The 23,296-nt window shown below is 40.0% G+C and overlaps 1 protein-coding gene and 1 non-coding gene across 2 annotated transcripts; both read right to left on the reverse strand.

The window, feature by feature from the left end:
* Positions 1-1,463: 1,463 nt before the first annotated feature.
* On the reverse strand, positions 1,464-21,918 carry LOC134301299 (uncharacterized). The gene is made up of 6 exons (XM_062985950.1): positions 21,857-21,918; positions 20,476-20,560; positions 18,261-18,590; positions 6,276-6,497; positions 2,579-2,696; positions 1,464-2,125 (listed from the first exon to the last, which is right to left on the reverse strand). The coding sequence occupies exons 2-6, from the start codon at positions 20,516-20,518 to the stop codon at positions 2,092-2,094; spliced, it is 747 nt and encodes a 248-aa protein (XP_062842020.1). The 5' UTR covers positions 20,519-20,560; positions 21,857-21,918; the 3' UTR covers positions 1,464-2,091.
* trnal-uaa (transfer RNA leucine (anticodon UAA)) lies at positions 5,140-5,221 on the reverse strand. The gene has a single exon. It is a non-coding gene; the product is annotated as a tRNA-Leu (tRNA).
* Positions 21,919-23,296: the final 1,378 nt, after the last annotated feature.

Raw genomic sequence — 23,296 nt, forward strand, 5'->3', positions numbered from 1 at the left:
GGAGGGGAGGGGTTGAATGAAGTAATGTCCAGGGTGTGAGGAGTCAGAAGTTGGTCGACTCCATGCGACACAGATCTCGAAAACAATTGTTATGCCACTAAATATTAGTTCAGTCATTTAAGGTAAAGTAAAACCTTTTAATTTTTTTTTCAGTTTATAGATACATTTTTTAAGTTTCTAATAAAAAAATGCTGGCACTGCTATTATTTTGAACAGCCTAATATTCATTTTTCTTAACTTTCTGTAAAGGATTAACACAAACATTTTGTTAATGTTTTGATTTAGAATGGAAAGTGGAGTATTTTCAGTGCATTTGCATTTATGGAAATAAAAATAATCATAATGATTTTTTTTTAAATCACTGCTATTTTTTTGAAGTTTAAGGTTTTAACTTTTGAAATACAGGGTCTAGATTGAGCCAGGCGCTTTGGTTTAATGTCAGTGAATAACTTTACCCATGGTCTTTTGACTGAATGGGCACAGCTTCCACAAAATCTTCTAGAAAGCCGTTACAGTGAAGCAAAGTCTATTGACGCAAATATAGTTAAATACAGTGCATATAGTATCTTTTTCTTTAGTTTCTTACTTTCTCTTTAACCAGCAACTAAAGGACAATCACAGAAATTGGCAAAGTTGGTTGCAAATTTGTTGGTTTTCTGGAACAGACTTCATTTTTTAGTAACGATCCACATCTGACTGACAGAGTTGGGATTCAGTACGAGCAGAATACACAGTATTACACTGACAGTGTCGTTACAGAAGCTATAATACAGAATAAAGATTTATTTATGTTTCAGGCAGAATCTGAACCTCAATGGTGGGTGTGTAGAAGTTCTGTTAGATAATTCAATGAATGAAAATGATGTACAAATGTGATTCATCCAGAGCAAAATAGATATTTTATAAAGTGCACAGTGCCAATGCACATATTATTATAAATACATACAGCCTGTTTAATTTTAACCAAAAGTATCATTACAAAAGAAAAAAAAACAGCATTAGGATATAAAGCTTTATAATAACAAACTGTGTGCAGAAAGGTGCAGCTCCACTTACCATATAGAAGCACTTTGTAGTTCTACAATTACTGACTGTAGTCCATCTGTTTCTCTACATACCTTTTTAACCTGCTTTTACCCTGTTCTCCAATGGTCAGGACCAACTAGGTGTCTAATAGAGGAGTGTCTAACAGAGTGGACAGTGAGTGGACACGGTATTTAAAAACTCCAGCAGCGCTGCTGTGTCTGATCCACTCATACCAGCACAACACACACTAACACACCACCACCATGTCAGTGTCACTGCAGTGCTGAGAATGATCCACCACCTAAATAATACCTGCTCTGTGGTGGTCTTGTGGGGGTCCTGACCATTGAAGAACAGCATGAAAGGGGGCTAACAAAGCATACAGAGAAACAGATGGACTACAGTCAGTAATTGTAGAACTATTAAGTGCTTCTATATGGTAAGTGGAGCTGATAAAATGGACAGTGAGTGTAGAAACAAGGAGGCTGATCGGTGTATAAATAACAGAACTATATTATAATAACAAAAATATGAGCCTACAGTTTTAAGACTTAGGTGTCCTGCGGTGGTCTGTTTCCTACTGGAGCCAGAACGATGAAAATGAAAAAAAAATGAAAAAATAATAAGATAAACAACCAAATAATCCTCAACAACCACAACCCCAATCAGAAACTGCGTTCTCACTTCCACCAGCTTCGGCTCTGAAACTACAGATTCATTTCAAACAAACCCCAAAAACATTAAAGTTTACACAGCAGGACAACAAACATTTAAATTACTGCTTTGTCTTTTTACAAACGTTGCATAAGTGGAATAAGTGGAGTGCTCGTGATGGTCTCTAAAAAGAAAAACCTCTCAGGAATGATGTTGGATGTGTCTGGTTTAATAATAAACTGCCACATTGGTCCTCACACTTGAGTTTGAATCCTGACAGCTTCCTGCCTTCAGTCTTCATGAAGGATTAAACTGAGCTCTGAGGTATAATAAACTAAAGAAAACTTTGGAATGTGATGGACCAAAAGCTCACGTCCACATGTCGTCTCTTTCTTTGGCTTCTTCAGAAATCTATACCACGCCTTCTTTCTTCTTGTTTTTCAACCTAAAGAACAACCGCAGACATTAAATACGTTCTACTGAATAATAAAAAACAGTTCGATAGCCGCTCAGGTGGCGCAGCGGTAAAACACGCTAGCACACCAGAGCTGGGATTTGAACACATCGTATCGAATCTCAGCTCTGCCATGCGGCTGGCCGGCTGCATGAACAACGATTGGCTGTTGTTCATAGGGTAAGATAAGCCGGATAGGGACTCCTGCACAGAGTCGAGGAATAATACTGATCAGGGTTTGGCTCTCCGTGCACAAAGCTGATCCGCATATGAACAGGTGAACAGTGTGTATGACAGTCTCGCTCTCCTCAATCGGGGCGGGGGTCAGCACCAGTAGAGAGGGAGCATAACGCAATTAGGTAAAAATTGGACGCGCCAAAGATCGGGAGAAAAAGGGAGAAAATGCATTAAAAAAAAACAAGTTCTATAATAAAATACACTTACCAAATCAAATAAATCAGCAGAATAACGATGACGATGGCCTCAAGAACGACGAAGGTAATCAGCGTTACTTTGGAGCTGCTGTTATCTGAAGGCTGCTTTTGTGTTTCTTGGTCTGGACCTGCACAATCACACAACCAGACGCTCTTACATCACAACGTTTGACCTGGGAGGAACATGCGTGTTAGAATCGTGATTAATTTATATATCGGACTCTTATTTTTCTGTGACTGAACGATTGAAACACTTGGTCTTTTTTTTTTTTTTTTTAACTACCGTCAGCCATCAACATCACGTTAGTGTCACATGTCTGAGTTGGTTGCAAATTCGCTGGTTTTCTGGAACAGACCCGACTTTTCAGTTCAGTCCACATCTGACTGACAGGGTTAAGGTCAGGACTGTGGGAATGATAGTCCAACTGCTTCATTTTAGCCGGCACGGGGTGGCACGGTGGCTAAGTGGATAGCACTGTCGCCTCACAGCAAGAAGGTCCTGGGTTCGATCCCCAGGTGGGGCGGTCCGGGTCCTTTCTATGCGGAGTTTGAATGTTCTCCCTGTGTCTGCGTGGGTTTCCTCTGGGAGCTCCGGTTTCCTCCCACAGTCCAAAAAAAATAGATGGATAGATAGATACTTTATTAATCCCGAAGGAAATTAAGACCTCAGTAGCAAGTTACATTAATCAGAAAGTCAAAAGTAATAGTACACAATACAGAGATTCAAATTTTACAAACAAGTATCTGTATAATTACAACACCACTCAGACAACACACTACACCAACAGGACCTAATGGTACATACTGTATGCTCCTGTTCCAAGCCTGGATGGAAATAAGAAGGTTGCGTCAGGAAGGAAGGAAATGCCTGATCTAATATGTGGACCAGATCTATCCGGTAAACAAAGGATAAGAGGCTTTAACTGGTTATTTATAGTTACAGTACGTGACTCAGGCTTTTATCTGAGGTAAAGCCCTTTTTATCTGAAGGATTTGGAGCTCATACGTGCTTTTATTTCATCCAGACTGCCTGTATCTCACGCTTACAGCAAAAACACAGGAGCATATCCCCCCCGTGTATGACTAAATAAACTGTACAATTCTACTATTCACTATACTATACAGCGCTGATTAGTCTATCTCTGTTGTTTTAAAATGTGCTCTAGAAATAAACTGCCACTGACGTTACCAGGATTTGTAGGGTACCACGTGGTTTAGCTAGGATTTGGATAAAATATGGGCGGTGTACACACTGGCTCACACATGTACAGCACATGAAGGAGCAGGATATTGGGCATCCCTAGTATTTTCATTACAAACAGAATCTAATCTAGAAGGCTGGGCTGTTTGTGAAAGAACGAGACTACACAAGTGTTTGGGTTTCTTGATTCTGTACACAGTAGCTCTGTGCAGGCCTGCTTATTTTAGTGGTTGTATGATTCAGTGAGGCGTTCCTGAGGTACTACTAGCCTTAAATTACACCGAGGGGAAGTCCAAGATTTCACACAATAACAGTGAAGGTAAAGGAGCGTTTTAAATGTCTCAGAGGCAAGTGAAAAGTACATGAAACTACACATTGTTTCTGTATTGGTGCACCACATATTTCATCCTGAACAGGGTCGCCGTGGGTCTTGTTTCCCGGTAATCATCGGACCGCGGGCAGGGTGCCGATTATCCACCCCCCCAACCAAAGATACAGCCAAACATGTCTGTATGTATGCAGACGCTATGTATGTGGACTAGCATCATTTACCCAGTACACTCAGTCCAAAAATATGAATAATTTAGACTGAAACAGTACTGGGGTGTTATGCAATGAATGAAAACCTAAATGAAACAAATTTTCCAGGGCGTATTTGAGGAAAGTACAGTCGTTTCAGCCAGGAAACGAAATCTAGACGTTCTACCAAGGTGACGATCCCAAACATGAAGTAAAAATAACTCAAAACTGGTTTCTATTAAAGAAGAATGATGGTGCTCACATGGCCGAGCCAGTCCCATTAAACGTTTACTGGTTACATAAGATTCACCAGTTCACAAGTTTAATATCAAACACAGTCATGGACAGTTTCACCTCCAGTTCACCTCACTTGCACTTCTTTGTACTGGGAGAGGAAACTCACACAGAAACGGGGGAGAACATGCAAACTTCACACAGAAAGGACCCCTACCTACCGTGCCACCTGGGATTCGAACCCAGGACCGTCTTGCTGTGATGTGACAGTGCTACCCACAGTCCTAGATGAACCCTCGTTACCCTGAGAAACTTAAAGAACTTCAAAGAAAAGAAGTTTGCAGGTCAAGATGGGTCGAAATTGCTGCTAATCACACAATGTTTTATTACCTTTGAACACTATAGGGTCAAAAGTATTCGGACACCTGACCACGAGCTTGTCGGACGTCCTATTTCAAAAGCAAACGGTATTAAAACAGAGTGACCTCCATGTGACCTTCTCAGCTAGAACAGCCGCCGCTCTCCTGGTTAGAAAGTAGATAGATAGACAGATAGATACTTTATGGATCCTGAAGGAAATTAAAGAAAAATTAAAGAAACTGTTAAACATCATTAGTTGGCAGCGGTGGGATTCGAACCCACACCTCCGAAGAGACTGGAGCTTAAATCCAGCGCCTTAGACCGCTCGGCCACGCTACCCTGACAAAAGTGGAAGTTCCCTGACCGGGAATCGAAAGAGCGCCGAATCCTAGTCACTAGACCACCAGGGAACAGTACAGTATGACTGTGGGAATTTGTGCCCATTTAGTCAAAAGTGTGGCAGTTGGTATGGCTGGACACTGATATTGATGTTCCAGTTTATTCCAGAGCTGTACAGTGGGGCTGAGGTCAGGACTCTGGAGTTTCTATAAAATGAGCTTTTCTTCATGTCTCTATAGAGCCTGCTTATGCCGAAACAGGAAAGGGCCTTCCCTAAACTGTTGCTGCAAAGCTTGAAGCATAAAATTTCCTTTCTATATTTGATTTATTACAGCTGTTAGGGATTACTGTGGCTGAAACACATGAATTTAATAATTCTACACTTGAATATATCTACATATGGGGTGTGTTCGAAAAGCTAGTGCGCTCTCTACATAGGCAGCATTTTACATCATCCTGTGCTGCGCTCCCGAGAAGGAGGCTGTTCGAAATCCTAGATGCCTTAAAATCCTCACTACTGAGGCATCTTAATATTTCAATGTTATTTTGGCTCAAGAACGAGTGAGCATCTGACGCTGTTTTAGTGATCAAGGCAATCCCAGCATTCATTGCGGGTCGGGTGCTCTTCTCTCACAGAAAAATGAACATGGCTGACGGGGCGGAGAAACGAATGGAGTTATTTTCAAACATAAATAAAATATTACTGATTTTTAACTTGTATAAACTTGTACCAAGTGTTTTTATTTGCAAGTTCGGGCTTGTCAGGAAATGTAACCGTTATCGGTACATGAAGGGAGATGCTATATTGACATGTTAGCGTGCTGTGTCACCTCAATCCATTGGTTTTAATGGCAAGATGCTAAACGCGAAACCCGATGGAATCGCTGTCTAAGTAGCGCGTTCGAATAACCTGACTTCTAAGTCATTGACTTATTAGAATCCTCTCTACTGAGGCAGCTGCCTGTGTAGACAGTAAGACAGCAAAGCAGCTCCCTAGGTTTTCGAACACACACACTGTCTGAATAGGAGTTGTGAATGGAGAGTACTTTTATACCTTTTATCTGTACTCTGCTCGTCCCCTGGCCGCTTTCGACGACGCAGGTGTAGTTCTGGTTCAGTTTTTCGGACAGGTAGAGCGTGCTGCCGTCTTCTGACAACTTAGCCGTTTCCTTGACCTCTCCGCCGTCGACCTGCCACGAATATTGCGGCTTGTCCCATAGTGCACCCTCTCTCTGCACGCTGCAGTTCAGGGCAAGAGAGGCGTTCGGAGACTTTTCTGTATGATTCATCATTGAGAGAGAAAAAAAGAACCACAAAAACAAACAACTAAATATTGGATCGGTTTAGAACTCGTGGAGATTCAGTCTTAAAATACTTTATTACACTCTAAACATATTTGATCCAGAAACCAAACCGACTGTGCTGATGGAATCTCTGATCAGCGGCCAAAACAATTTTGGAAAGCGTTTCTGTTTCTGAGGAGAGAAGAATGTTCTAAAATAAAAGTAAAAACACGTGCGGATCAAAACCGACCTGTAAACTGGACAAAACAGTGTAAACAGAATGAAAATAAGATGCATTGGAACTCCTATGTCTTTCATTGCTGCTGCCACACCCACACTGGATCGAGGAGAGCCTGGGCCGTCACATGATGCGCATCTGATCACTTCTTTTTACCTGCCAGCACATCGCCCCTCCTGTAATTTACCGCTGCGCCACCTGAGCAGCCCGAAGGGCTGTTCTTAAATCAAAATGTTTGTTAGTTAAACCTATTTTTCCCATAAGAAATAATGTAAATAGAATTAATCTGTGCCAGACCTCCCAAACCACCCGCTTACATAACCACTCTAATGTCTTAAATGGTCTTTTTTGTTATAAATACAAGTATATTTTCCCTTAAATCTTAAATTATTATTATTTCCTTCTTTATTTCAATAGCGTTATATTTTGTAGGTGTAATTTAATGAAAGAATAACCGGAAAGAAACGGAAAGAAAACACTGTCCGCTGTCCGAATGTTCGCTACACTCTAAAAAATGATTCAGCACATTAGTAAATTAAACATAATATAATAAGTCAGTTCAACAAAAAAAAATAAGTTTGTTACATTTGTTCAAATTTTTGAGTTTGGGCAACCTAAAAAGACATAATTTTAGACAAACTCAAAATTTTAAACTTTTTCAACGCATTATTTTTGCTTTAGTACAACATCATACCAATTTTGAGTTGTGCCAACTAAAATATCTGAGTTGTCTGAACGAAGCAAAGAAGAGAAGAGCATCAGAAGCTCTACGTTCTGTGACTGCGCATGCGCACTTCTCCGAGTTGAGTTGTAACGGACGAGGACGACGCTGAAGTTTTGGATTTTGCCCTGACCTGCCCTGAGGTAGGTATTCAGCTATTCAACATAATACAAGTTATGTTTAAAACTTAACAAATGCATAAACAATAAACTGACTGAATAACGAGGGGAATAGCATTTTAGTTTCACGTATTTTCTCAACCAAAGATTTCAAATATTGTATGGCAGACGAGTGCGAGTTCTTTTCAAATTGTTAATTTATATAAAGGTTCACAAGTGTAATCTATTTGCAAATTTGGGCTTGTCGGTGACAATTTAACCATTTTCGGTACACAGAGAGAGCTCTTAGCTGACATGCTAGCGGGTTATGATGCCCATTGGTTTGAATGGCCTGGGGCTAACTGTGTTAGCTTAATAAGCTAAACTTGTCTGTGGTACAGCACATTACAAAACAGTCTGTTACACTTAATTATGATGCGGTATGATTGTAAGTAAGCGGCTCATTTGATGTGATTTTCACGGCTGTGAATTAGGTAGGGCCTTATTCATGGTATTCATAGTTAGCTATAGTTGCAAACTTTTAAACATTAATATGCTTATTGTCAATTTATTGGAATTTTGCTTACATACTTCAACTTTAGCTGATTTACTGTGCTTGTCTTAATTGATTATTAAACGAGAGCTAAATCATCATATTGTTTAAATGTAAATATATTATTTTAAAATTGTTTGTGTTTTTTATTGCAGATTGATATGCAATGCAATCCCAGTCCAGAAGTACTACTGAAACATTACAGATTGTGTCATTACCAAGGGTGCTCCTGGCCATTGCTGTGTTTGTATCCTGACTCTGCTTACTATACTAGAAAACTAGTTTGTTTATTGATGCTAATTATACTTTTGCTGGAGTGGCACAGGTTTATGGCTTAAAATAAATGTCTGTTGTTAAAGTCAAATAAACGTTTTAATAAAATTGTCTTAAATTGTCTTAAATTTCTTTCATAGCTACTTGTTAAGAGCGTAACATATTCATTTACATTTTTGTCATTTTGCTGATGTTTTTACTCAGATAGACTTACAATTGTGGCTGAATACAATACAAGCAATTGAGGTTTAAGGGCCTTGCTCAGGGCCCCAACAGTGGCAAATTAGTGGTGGTGGCGCTTGAACCAGCAACTAGACCAGTACCTTAACCACTGAGCTACCAACTGCCAGTTCAGATATGTAAAAAACTTTTGCCTGTAAAAAAACATTTAGTAACTGCTTTTTTTTAGTTAAAAAAAAAAACACAGTTTAGTAAACTAAAAGTAAAATGTTTAGTCAGCCTTAAAAATCTAAAGGTTAATCTGACTTGAAAATGTAAGGCAACCGCCTTACCTGCCTCACCTTTTTAAGTTTTCTCAACTTCAGCAGCCCAAAGCAGTTGTGCAACTTGCTTTGCTAAGTTAGGTTGTTAGTTCACTCAAATCACTATTTAAAGTTGGACAAAATTACAATTACTATTTGATTGTACTATATCTATACTGTATACTTTATTTGCTTTTTTATTTATTATTATTATTATTATTGTTGTTTAATTTATTTTATGTTGTGTTTTATTATGTAGATGAGTGTATATTTTGTCATGCAATGTTTTTGTAAAGCACTTTGTGATTCTTATCTGTGAAAAGTGCTATATAAATAAATTTTACTTACTTACTTACTTACTTATATGCAAGCCCTTTTGCTGCTTGTTAATTGTTTGCACTTTTAATAAATGCAGATATTGTATTTGATGACTGGAAATTGATTTATTTGAGTGGTAGTTAAGTGTGCTTATATTTTAAGTAGGGCTGTCAAACGATTAAAATTTTTAATCGCGATTAATCTCAGAATTTCATATAGTTAATCGCGATTAATCGCATTAAAAAAAAAATCTGTGTAAATGTTATAGAAAACAAGGATTTTTATGTGAAATGTTACAATTAAAATGGTGAACACATTTTATGCTAAATGTACTGATGTTAAAAACTGCTGGGACAAGAGAAAACTGTAAGGGAGTTTTATTCACTCACATACTAGGCAGTAAATGTCAGATTGTAGGTTAGAATTTCTCCATCAGCAAACATTGTAGATCAGCGGTGCTTTAGGTGGGATAAGGCGTAGTTATTGTAACAGACTTTTCTGTGGTTGTATTGTGACAATGGTTTGATGGCCGTTTCTACACGGTGAGTGTGTTTTGACCCTTTGGGGCTTCCATAGTGCATGGACTAACGTGCTTGACTCAGCTTTCCGGTATTTGGTACCTTAACAGAATAAGTTAATAAAAGTGTTCTGCTCCCGACAACTTGTGAATATAGCGTGTATTTATTTCTTTATAAGTGCATCACTACAACGCTCGGTTACATTATGCTAACAAACTGCAAATGAAAAACGGTGGCAAGTCCGACATTAAAACGTTTGTTTTAACATAATGTTAACATAATGTAACCGAGCGTTGTAGTTCTACCAGTCAAGTCTCAACATTAACTAGAATTTGCGTTAACGGCACTATTATTTTTAATCGCGTTAAATTGAAATCGCGTTAATGCGTTATTATCGCGTTAACTTCGACAGCCCTAATTTTAAGTAATACAAAAGCAAAAAAATTAAGGCAATAGTTTGCATGGATCTTTCTATGTTGGTAGAACTTAAAAAAATGAGTTGGTACAACTTGAATTTGTAGTCCTTCATTTTGACTTTATTTAGTTGTGTTTATTACAAAACCTGAGTAGATTCAACTTAAAAATATTTAAGTTGACTCAACCTACTGATTTTAGTTATACTGTGATAATTTATTTAAGTATATTTTAAGTGGCTTAGATAGGTTCCATTTACTTAATAAAACAGAAAGTTAATTCAACTCAAAAAGATCCATGCAAACTATTGCCTTAAATTTTTTAAGTAATTTCAACACCACATTTTTTACAGTGTATACAGTGTATCACAAAAGTGAGTACACCCCTCACATTTCTGCAGATATTTAAGTATATCTTTTCATGGGACAACACTGACAAAATGACACTTTGACACAATGAAAAGTAGTCTGTGTGCAGCTTATATAACAGTGTAAATTTATTCTTCCCTCAAAATAACTCAAAATACAGCCATTAATGTCTAAACCACCGGCAACAAAAGTGAGTACACCCCTAAGAGACTACACCCCTAAATGTCCAAATTGAGCACTGCTTGTCATTTCCCTCCAAAATGTCATGTGACTCGTTAGTGTTACTAGGTCTCAGGTGTGCATAGGGAGCAGGTGTGTTCAATTTAGTAGTACAGCTCTCACACTCTCTCATACTGGTCACTGAAAGTTCCAACATGGCACCTCATGGCAAAGAACTCTTAAAAAAAATCTTAAAAGATGAATTGTTACGCTACATGAAGATGGCCAAGGCTACAAGAAGATTGCCAACACCCTGAAACTGAGCTGCAGCACAGTGGCCAAGATCATCCAGCGTTTTAAAAGAGCAGGGTCCACTCAGAACAGACCTCGCGTTGGTCGTCCAAAGAAGCTGAGTGCACGTGCTCAGCGTCACATCCAACTGCTGTCTTTGAAAGATAGGCGCAGGAGTGCTGTCAGCATTGCTGCAGAGATTGAAAAGGTGGGGGGTCAGCCTGTCAGTGCTCAGACCATATGCCGCACACTACATCAAATTGGTCTGCATGGCTGTCACCCCAGAAGGAAGCCTCTTCTGAAGTCTCTACACAAGAAAGCCCGCAAACAGTTTGCTGAAGACATGTCAACAAAGGACATGGATTACTGGAACCATGTCCTATGGTCTGATGAGACCAAGATTAATTTGTTTGGTTTAGATGGTCTCAAGCATGTGTGGCGGCAATCAGGTGAGGAGTACAAAGATAAGTGTGTCATGCCTACAGTCAAGCATGGTGGTGGGAATGCCATGGTCTGGGGCTGCATGGGTGCAGCAGGTGTTGGGGAGTTACATTTCATTGAGGGACACATGAACTCCAATATGTACTGTGAAATACTGAAGCAGAGCATGATCCCCTCCCTCCGGAAACTGGGTCGCAGGGCAGTGTTCCAGCATGATAATGACCCCAAACACACCTCTAAGACGACCACTGCTTTATTGAAGAGGCTGAGGGTAAAGGTGATGGACTGGCCAAGCATGTCTCCAGACCTAAACCCAATAGAACATCTTTGGGGCATCCTCAAGCGGAAGGTGGAGAAGCGCAAAGTCTCGAATATCCGCCAGCTCCGTGATGTCGTCATGGAGGAGTGGAAAAGCATTCCAGTGGCAACCTGTGAAGCTCTGGTAAACTCCATGCCCAGGAGAGTTAAGGCAGTTCTGGGAAATAATGGTGGCCACACAAAATATTGACACTTCAGGAACTTTCACTAAGGGGTGTACTCACTTTTGTTGCCGGTGGTTTAGACATTAATGGCTGTATATTGAGTTATTTTGAGGGAAGAATAAATTTACACTGTTATATAAGCTGCACACAGACTACTTTTCATTGTGTCAAAGTGTCATTTTGTCAGTGTTGTCCCATGAAAAGATATACTTAAATATCTGCAGAAATGTGAGGGGTGTACTCACTTTTGTGATACACTGTATATATATTGTCACTCGTGCCAATGCCAAACGTCGGTTTCAATGGTGCAAGGAGCGCAAATCTTGGGCTGTGGACAATGTGAAACATGTATTGTTCTCTGATGAGTTCACCTTTACTGTTTTCCCCACATCCGGGAGAGTTACGGTGTGGAGAAGCCCCAAAGAAGCGTACCACCAAGACTGTTGCATGCCCAGAGTGAAGCATGGGGGTGGATCAGTGATGGTTTGGGCTGCCATATCATGGCATTCCCTTGGCCCAATACTTGTGCTAGATGGGCGCGTCACTGCCAAGGACTACCGAACCATTCTGGAGGACCATGTGCATCCAATGGCGGTGCCGTGTATCAGGATGACAATGCACCAATACACACAGCAAGACTGGTGAAAGATTGGTTTGATGAACATGGTTGATCTAAATATTATTGAGCCACTTTGGGGTGTTTTGGAGAAGCGAGTCAGGAAACGTTTTCCTCCACCAGCATCACGTAGTGACCTGGCCACTATCCTGCAAGAAGAACGGCTTAAAATCCCTCTGACCACTGTGCAGGACTTGTATATGTCATTTCCAAGACGAATTGACGCTGTATTGGCCGCAAAAGGAGGCCCTACACCATACTAATAAATTATTGTGGTCTAAAACCAGGTGTTTCAGTTATTTTGTCCAACCCCTGTATATATATATATACAGGTCCTTCTCAAAAAATTAGCATATTGTGATAAAGTTCATTATTTTCCATAATGTAATGATAAAAATTAAACTTTCATATATTTTAGATTCATTGCACACCAACTGAAATATTTCAGGTCTTTTATTGTTTTAATACTGATGATTTTGGCATACAGCTCATGAAAACCCAAAATTCCTATCTCAAAAAATTAGCATATCATGAAAAGGTTCTCTAAACGAGCTATTAACCTAATCATCTGAATCAACGAATTAACTCTAAACACCTGCAAAAGATTCCTGAGGCTTTTAAAAACTCCCAGCCTGGTTCATTACTCAAAACTGCAATCATGGGTAAGACTGCCGACCTGACTGCTGTCCAGAAGGCCATCATTGACACCCTCAAGCAAGAGGGTAAGACACAGAAAGAAATTTCTGAACGAATAGGCTGTTCCCAGAGTGCTGTATCAAGGCACCTCAGTGGGAAGTCTGTGGGAAGGAAAAAGTGTGGCAGAAAACGCTGCACAACGAGAAGAGGTGACCGGACCCTGAGGAAGATTGTGGAGAAGGGCCGATTCCAGACCTTGGGGGACCTGCGGAAGCAGTGGACTGAGTCTGGAGTAGAAACATCCAGAGCCACCGTGCACAGGCGTGTGCAGGAAATGGGCTACAGGTGCCGCATTCCCCAGGTCAAGCCACTTTTGAACCAGAAACAGCGGCAGAAGCGCCTGACCTGGGCTACAGAGAAGCAGCACTGGACTGTTGCTCAGTGGTCCAAAGTACTGTTTTCGGAAATCAAGGTGCCAGAGTCTGGAGGAAGACTGGGGAGAAGGAAATGCCAAAATGCCTGAAGTCCAGTGTCAAGTACCCACAGTCAGTGATGGTCTGGGGTGCCATGTCAGCTGCTGGTGTTGGTCCACTGTGTTTTATCAAGGGCAGGGTCAATGCAGCTAGCTATCAGGAGATTTTGGAGCACTTCATGCTTCCATCTGCTGAAAAGCTTTATGGAGATGAAGATTTCATTTTTCAGCACGACCTGGCACCTGCTCACAGTGCCAAAACCACTGGTGAATGGTTTACTGACCATGGTATTACTGTGCTCAATTGGCCTGCCAACTCTCCTGACCTGAACCCCATAGAGAATCTGTGGGATATTGTGAAGAGAAAGTTGAGAGACACAAGACCCAACACTCTGGATGAGCTTAAGGCCGCTATCGAAGCATCCTGGGCCTCCATAACACCTCAGCAGTGCCACAGGCTGATTGCCTCCATGCCACGCCACATTGAAGCAGTCATTTCTGCAAAAGGATTCCCGACCAAGTATTGAGTGCATAACTGAATATAATTATTTGAAGGTGTACTTTTTTTGTATTAAAAACACTTTTCTTTTATTGGTCGGATGAAATATGCTAATTTTTTGAGATAGGAATTTTGGGTTTTCATGAACTGTATGCCAAAATCATCAGTATTAAAACAATAAAAGACCTGAAATATTTCAGTTGGTGTGCAATGAATCTAAAATATATGAAAGTTTAATTTTTATCATTACATTATGGAAAATAATGAACTTTATCACAATATGCTAATTTTTTTAGAAGGACCTGTATAGAGAGAGAGAGAGAGAGACGCTCGGAGTCAACTTGTTCGTGACGTCACGTGTTTCACGAATCAGTTCATAATCCGAAATTTGTTCGTACGTTAAGTTGAAAAAGATCATTCGTAACCCAAAATGTTCGTATGCTAAACTGCTCGTAACTCAAAAGTCTACTGTATATATATGAGATGTAAAGACAGCGGTTAAACACTGGATTCATAACCGGAAGGTCATTGGTTCACCCCCCACCACCAGGCCACCACTGATGGGCGGAGTGTACCCGCTCACGATTGCAAGTCGCTTTAAATAAAAGCGTCTGCTAAATGTCACAGTGGTCTAATGCGCAAGCCTTTTGAGTTCAAATCTAAGCTGTGCTATCGCCCTGGCCAGGCACCTATCAAGCATGATTGGTATATTCGCCTGTCACGCGCTCCCTCCGACATGTGCACGGTCCATGACCGTTGTGACTCTCCATATGATATGGCAAAAATAAACCAATGTAAATATAATAAGTACATTTAATGTAAAGATGTCGGGTCAAATACTGTACTGATCACCTGCGGGATAAGCATGGTAATTACCTGCTGGACCCTTAAGGACGCTCCTCTGACTGAAAGAAACAGTCCAAAATCTTACGGGAAAAAAATCCCAGACCCGGTGGGAGTTGTTATAGCTGTAAGTATGTGTGTGTGGGTGTGATATTACTTAGTATCTGTGATTTTAAATGGAACTTCTACATCATGTAGTATGTGATCATTCCTGGCATGCCGTCTGGGTTCAGCCTAAGAGCAAGAGTTTCGGCATCTTCGGTATTCAAACCAGAAAAACCGGCTCTGGATGCCACGGCCAGAACAATAGTGACATCATCATCTGGAGAGCTTAGTGTGGTCAACTACAGATTTAAAGATCTACAGGAACAGTAAGAAGGAGACCAAAGGGTCAGTGTGAAAACCCAGTGAGCTGCCTTATTCAGTCAGATCATCACTTAGAATTAAGGAACCTCAGTAGGAGCATTTTAGGGAGTCTGAGAATTTAGACACGCCCTCTTCTCGGGAGTGTAGGATGACATAAAATGCTTTTATGTTGAGAGATCACTTGGTTTTCTCACAGACCTAAAGAGAAATTTTCTGCTCGATCTGTTTTACCTCACAGTAAAATCACAGTAAATCTTAATCTGATGCCAGCAGTACATTTTAAAACGTTTGGGACTGAAGCAACGCAAGACTGTAATGTTTGTTTTGGAACTGTCCACATGCGACGCTGTTATATAACTGGATATAAAAACAGAATTAATACAAGTCTCGGTCATTTACAAGCAAATATGGGTAGAGATTTGCCTCTTAGAAATCGCGAAAGTGAAAAGTCCGATGGTTTCTCGATTTACCATCTACTGTCTATAATATTATTGAAAGATTCAAAGAGGTACAAAGACATACCTGTGCATACAGGTTAAAAAAATCACTCCGAAAGGCCTATGACCATTGATCCCTCAGATGGCAAATGTTACAGCCACAACAACTGCTAACATAATAAATCAATTATATAACGTTGCAGCAACAGTTTAGGGAAGACCCTTTCCAGTTCCAGCACAAAGCAAAGCTGTATCTCAGTTTAAAGAGCTCACTTAAAAGCTTTGGAGTAAATCTCAACATCTGAACATCAACATCAGTGCTCAGATATACAATGAACTTTTGACAGAACAGGCACAAATTCCCACAGACTAACAGTACTTAAGTATATTGTGAGAAGCCTAACCAAAAGAGTGGCTGTTATTCTAGCTGAGCTCATCACACAAATCACTGAAATAGGACGTCTGACAAGCTCATGGTCTGAATACCTGCCAGATATCGACAACATCCAGACCTGCTGACCACACTGGTCTCAAGCTGATGTGAGATGGACTGATGCAAAGCGGAAACATGTGCTGTGACTGATAAGTCGACCTTTTCATTTGTTATTGAAATGACCAGATGTGTCCTCACAGCCAGAGGAACGAGGATAAGGCTTATTCAGGGAAACATCTGCTGAAACCTCGCTCTTCATCATGACCACGAGCTCGCTGGACATCCTATTACAAAAACTGCTATAAAAATAGAGTGACATTAAGGCTATCTTTACACAGCACATCTGTGCCAATTCAGTTAAAAGAGCTGGGCACCTGGGCGCTGATGTTGGTCAAGATGCTCCGGTTCATTCCAGAGCTGTTGAGTAGAGCTTGCTGAAACAGAAAAGGGCCTTCCCTAGACTGTTGTTGCAGAGTCAAAAGCATATAATTTCCTTTATTGCACCGGTTAGGCATAAAAAGTCATAGATTCACCAATTAGAAGTGGTGTCCCAATACTTCTGGCCATTTAGTGTACATATGGGAACAGAATAGCCTCCTGAAGGTAGGACCATTCTGCAAACAGTAAATGACGTTATAGGGCTGCGGTCTGTTTTTATTTGACTCTGAATTTGACTTTAAATGTTGAAGTTGGCGTCAACTACCACCTTGGAGGCTCAAATACAGACAGACAGCGTAGCCTCACCTGTCTGAAAGAACAAAACAACAGTGTTATGAAGCCACAGACTGGTGTGGTATTATCCAGGATTAAATTCGGCAGCTCGTATTCAGCAAAACAAAATACGTGGCACTGGAAAAATATACCATTGGGTATGGAGTGGGGTTATGGTGGCGTCCCAAAACCATTCCCTCCTCCCTCTGCTTCATACATGAAATACATACTGGTCATGGAGTATGGCCGACTGGACTGGACGTATAAAGACCTTAAGCTTTTTTACCTCTTAAAAAGGAAAGAGGAACACACTAGACTGAATTATTTGTCCACCACTCATCCAGGAGCCTTACAGACCTTCAGACCTGTACAGGTACCTCTGTAGAGTGCCCAAAGAGCGCCAGACCAACGGGTGCCAGACCAACCCTGTGCCAACCAAGCAGCTGACAAAAATGAAATGAGAGCCTTTAAACACAAAGGCTTCATCACCTTAAACAAACACCTTACAGCAGGTGAGTAAATAATTCACCCGACTGACTGGAAAAGTTAACCATCAGCTCCCCGGGTAGTGAACAGGATATTTGCATCATGCAAAGTGTGTCAAGGTTAGTTCAGGAACTGGAAAGAAGCAAGAAACGAATTCACATTTCACGACGGTCATTAAATTACACTCATAAACTGAATGATAGAATAAATAGAAGCTACGATACACAGCACAGCTACCTTAATAGATGAACGTAAACCTAGAACATCCAGTGACGGTGTGAAGCTTCATTTTCCGTCTCATATGCGAAAATACTCGTCCTTGTTCTTCCCCACCTCTGCGTCCACAGAATGGCTCGTTAGTTTTCCAAACTCAGTTACCAGAGTCGAGTTTTAGCTGCTTTAGACTTCGACGTCTTGGACGTTTTGACTAAGCAATCGCTAACTGAATTGCCGTAGGATTGCTAGGACGCCTCGTAGTGCAGATTAACCAGCAAACGCGAGGCACTTGAACGCTGCACGAATGAAAAACTTTAAATTGCTAACACAAACATTACATTAAGTAATCTGACCAACTGCCTGCTGGACATTCCATTCCAAAACCATGGTCATCAATGGGATGTTTGCTCCCTCTTCGTAAAGATGTGTCTGTGGGAATTTGTGACCATTCAATACAAACAAAAAACCCATTTGTGTGGTCAGGCACTAATGGAGGCCTAGCTGGCATGAGTTGACCTTAGTACACAAAGGCAGTCATGCTGGAACAAGACGGCCTTGTCCAAAAATACAAACAACACCGAGTTGTTTTGTTTGCGGGTGTGTGGCTGGAGTGTTGTAGGGTCAAGATTAATACACAGGGCTTCTACAGCGGTTCTCCTCAGGGTTCCTATGCTGCTGAACTTACCAGATTCGATCACTCGCACGGAATCAGACGTCTGGAGTCCACCTTGATTGGTGACGGTAAACGTATAGGTTCCATAATCCCGCTCGGTGACTGGTCTAATGATTAATCGCTTTTCTTGATTTTCCACAGACGTCCTGCTGTTGGTGGCTTTACCGTTTGTGACCAGCCTGACTTCTCCTTGGCTATTCTTACAAGCCCATGTTTTAAAACTTATGGTTTCTCCAGGATCTGTGAAGAACTGAGCTTCAAGAATCAAAGTCTTGTTCAGTGCAACGTAATGCGGCTCCTTGAGCGGAAACATCACTCTTACGCTCTTTGACATGAGCAAACCTAGAGAGAGAAGATAAGCTTTTATTTTTACTTCAAAACTGTAGTTTTAATTATATTACGTAAGTATATATTACTTACACTGTCCATTTTATCAGCTCCACTTACCATATAGAAGCACTTTGTAGTTCTACAATTACTGACTGTAGTCCATCTGTTTCTCTACATACTTTTTTTTACCTGCTTTCACCCTGTTCTTTAATGGTCAGGACCCCCACAGGACCACCACAGAGCAGGTATTATTTAGGTGGTGGATCATTCTCAGCACTGCAGTGACACTGACATGGTGGTGGTGTGTTAGTGTGTGTTGTGCTGGTATGAGTGGATCAGACACAGCAGTGCTGCTGGAGTTTTTTAAAATACCGTGTCCACTCACTGTCCACTCTATTAGACACTCCTACCTAGTTGGTCCACCTTGTAGATGTAAAGTCAGAGACGATCGCTCATCTGTTGCTGCTGTTTGAGTCGGTCATCTTCTAGACCTTCATCAGTGGACACAGGACGCTGCCCCTGTGGCGCTGTTGTCTGGATATGTTTGGTTGGTGGACTATTCTCAGTCCAGCAGTGACAGTGAGGTGTTTAAAAACTCCAGCAGCGCTGCTGTGTCTGATCCACTCATACCAGCACAACACACACTAACACACCACCACCATGTCAGTGTCACTGCAGTGCTGAGAATGATCCACCACCTAAATAATACCTGCTCTGTGGGGGACCTGACCATTGAAGAACAGGGTGAAAGGAGCTAACAAAGCATGCAGAGAAACAGATGGACTACAGTCAGTAATTGACTATTGTACACAGTGAGTGTAGAAACAAGGAGGTGGTTTTAACGTTACGCCTGATCGGTGTATACTTTTCACCTTTACCTATATTTTTAGAAAACCTTATATAAACTCAAATGTTCAATTAATAAAACAACTAATGAGTTCAGGTGTTAAGATATAGACGCCATACAAACGTTTTTAGGGTTTTTTAGACTTTAGAAAATGAATTAAAACTGTGCTCATATGCATCCTGTTTGCTTTACTACTCTTGAAACGTATCACATAATCATATAAAACAATTTACATCATTTTAAGTCCTTCGAAGACCACTGTGAACTTCATCATTTTAAAATATACCAAGCTTGACACAATCTTTGAACAAACTTTCCTACAGTTGGCTGTCTAACCAAAGTGTGAAATATCATCAAGAAATAGAAAATGTGCAAAAAGTCAATGGGTCTGAATACTGTCTGAATCCACAGTTCATCACATAAGAGTATCACAATACTTCTTTATGTGAGCACATTTTAATAATATCATGCAAAATGTTTTTTTAATTCATCCTAAAATATTAGGTGTTACGATCAATGGTTTACTGTTACTGTTCTGATGACTTTCATATCTTCTATTTATACATCAATATCTTTATTTATATGGGTTTCTTTTAATCTGCTAGTTCGTAAACACGTTCAGCAAATTTAAAACGTCTATAATAGTCATTTCTCATCAGCATGGGTTTGTAATTCTTTGTAAGTAAGTAGTAAACACGGGTACACTGTCCACATCCATGAGGGTTTGATGTCAGAACGTCCTTAGAGGCTTCTGTGAAATAACGAAGCCCTTGGTCTAGTTTTTTCTTCAGTTATTTATGTGGAACAAATCCAGTCAGGCTTCAAATGAAGATACTTACATAAGTTTGGTTTGGACAGGGTAATAATGCCAGGAGGAAATCTCATGACTGGCATGACGTTTGTGTTTATGTAAATGTTCAAGCCAATTGTACATACTGCACATTACATTACAGCAATCATGACGTAAAGACAAATATTCTCAAATATTCTATATAAATAGTGTTCTTAATGTGCTCATGTTAGTATATGTGCATTTTATGATAAACTCACCATTTAGGATGATAAAAAGCCGAAGCCTGCTGTGGAGCCACATGATGCTAGGATAGGAAGGATGTGCTGGCAGCACACCAAAACACTGACACCACACAAAAAGAACAAAACGCTTAATACAGCACACTGATGACCGAGGGTGTGTAAAAAACCCCAAAATAAACCACAAAGCGTTCTAATCAAATAAAAGTGTATCTGACTGTAGTGAAGCTTGTTTAATATTCGACATTACAGCGGTTCCAGCTCCAGTAAAAACAACACGAAGCACCTGCGCATTCACAGTTTCTATGGCAGATAAATGACCAACACGCCACAAGCACACGTTATGTTAAATCCCGGATTTGGTTTATGTATTTAAAGATAAATAATAATAAATTATGTTTAAACGGAGTCTTTACACAATTAAACGGACGTTTAAACAACCAGACAGGTTAGGGACCGTCGTAAAACTACAGAAATAATAATGCATAACATTTACTGTGCAGTTTGCTATAGATTTGTTTTAAAAAATCTATTTAAGTCTATTAAAGTCTTTATTTATGAAAAGACATAATAATAAAGTACTTATTTTATAATAATTCAATTGTGCAGTTAAATACATCTATTGAAGTCTCATATGATTTGATTTACTGATGTCAAATCAACTATATCACCTTTATAATACCATACTCACATCAACGTTCCCTACCGACTACAAGCACTAGTTCTGTAAAACATTATTATATTTAATTAATAATAAATTACCTGTGCAGATAAATACATGTTCCGACTGTCTCAACAACTCAACAACGACTGTTTAACAATTCATAATAATCCAAATAATTCCTAATCATTTATAATAAATACCTACTTTTGTATGCTATGCATGCACCATTAAACCAATGTTTTCATACCTCAATAAATACTCATTTCTGTATGCTGTGCATACACCATAAAAGTGTTTACATGTATATAGTACCATACTGTACATTTTTATTCTTATTGCATGTTTTTATACTGTAAGTGAATGTTTTATGTATCCAAGAAGTGGTTGTTGTCTGATGTGAGCTGCTGTAACAAAGAAATCTATCTATCTAAACGTCCCTTACCTACTAACACTATTTCTATAAATAATTACTGTATTTTTTATAATGCAGACAAATACACCTGTTTAAAGTCCTGCATTATTTGATTGTATCACATATAAAGCAAACTTATACACAGTCCCTTACATATTACAGAGCTTATTTTCGAGAAATAATGATCGTATTTATTTTCTGACGCAGATAAATAAAAATCAACCTGGATTTAATATAAAATTGGAATTCTAGTGTGTTGCCAAATTAATACTATTATTACATTTTACCGCGGTTGTGAACAGACTAAACACAAACCTACTCACCGGAAATTAATCCGCTGCTGTTAAATAATCCTTCTTTACTTCTTTTATAAGCGCTCCGTGTGAAGCTTCGAAACAAAACTGAAAGCTGTCAAACATACTCCAGAGTGCTGAAAAATAAACAGACCCGGTTGTTATCAGGACGCTCCAAACATTGATAAAATTCCGCGCCCATAGAATTACAGAACACGCCAAAAAAAATCATCATCGGTTCGACTTCTACCAACCACACAGACCTGCACATTTCAACAGTGATGAAGGTTCAGGAAACACACACACACACACACACACACACACACACACACACACACACACACACACACACACACACACAGTTCTGCAGTTAACCTGACTGCATGTCTTTAGACTTGTGTTAGAACAGGGAGAACATGCAAACTCCACACAAAAAGGATCCAGGGAATAGAATCCACACCCCTATGTCAGTGGGGTAACTAGGAGCTCATGGGCCCCAGTGCAAAAAAATGTTTGGACCCCCTTAACAAATTTCATATATATACCACTGTCTTGAGTGGTACGGTAAAACGTCATGCGAACATGAGATGAATCTGCATTCATGTGGAATAACCGTCAAATTTACTCTGAAAGCTCCACATGTATCTGTGTTCATCTGGATTTTCCTCCCTGTTTCACTTTTAAACTTGTGTTACAGCTCGAGCTTCTGAGAAATGGTGAGAATCAGAATCAGCTTCTCCCAGAGTCTAAAACGCTTCTGGTTCAAAATAATGTGACTTAATGTATTAAAAAAACGACATAGAAACACTAAACCTCTCTTAATTATTACTGCTTATTTGTTCTCGCCACTAATTAAAAAGCATAAAGAAACAATAAAGAAGGTAAAGTGCAGCTTTATTGTATTTTTGATTAATTTTAAACTGTTTTTATTGTATTTCAATGTTTTTTTTTATGCAAAGTTTTTAATGCATTTTTTCCCCCATTTTTCCTCCCGATTTAGCGCATTCGATTTGTATTCCGCTGCTGACGGACTCCAGATTTGCATCAAAGGAGAGCACGCCGCTGCCCACGCCTTCTTTACACGTGTACAGCCCTCCTCTTTTCGTCCGTGTTTCCTGCATGGGCATCTCTTCTGCCAATCAGGGTCCTTACACAGCGTATGAAGACCCACCCACCCACATATAGTCCGGTCCTCACCCTGCAGTTACAATGGCCAATTAGTATCTGCTGCAGGCACTGCCAATTATGCCCGCCAGATGGCGCCCAGCCGACTGGTGGCAACACCGAGCCTCGAACTCGGAAGTTCAGAAACTTGGTGCTGGTGCATCACCTGGGTGCCCGTATTTCAGTGTTTTTATATTATATTTGTATTATTGTCAGTGGATACGTGTCAAAAACAACCTCATTATTTTACATGAGACTAAAATACTGTATATGCAGTTCCCCGGGACCATGGAACGCATTAGCAGG

The sequence above is a fragment of the Trichomycterus rosablanca genome, chromosome 23 (genome assembly GCF_030014385.1).
Source record: "Trichomycterus rosablanca isolate fTriRos1 chromosome 23, fTriRos1.hap1, whole genome shotgun sequence".
Taxonomy (NCBI): Eukaryota; Metazoa; Chordata; class Actinopteri; order Siluriformes; family Trichomycteridae; genus Trichomycterus; species Trichomycterus rosablanca.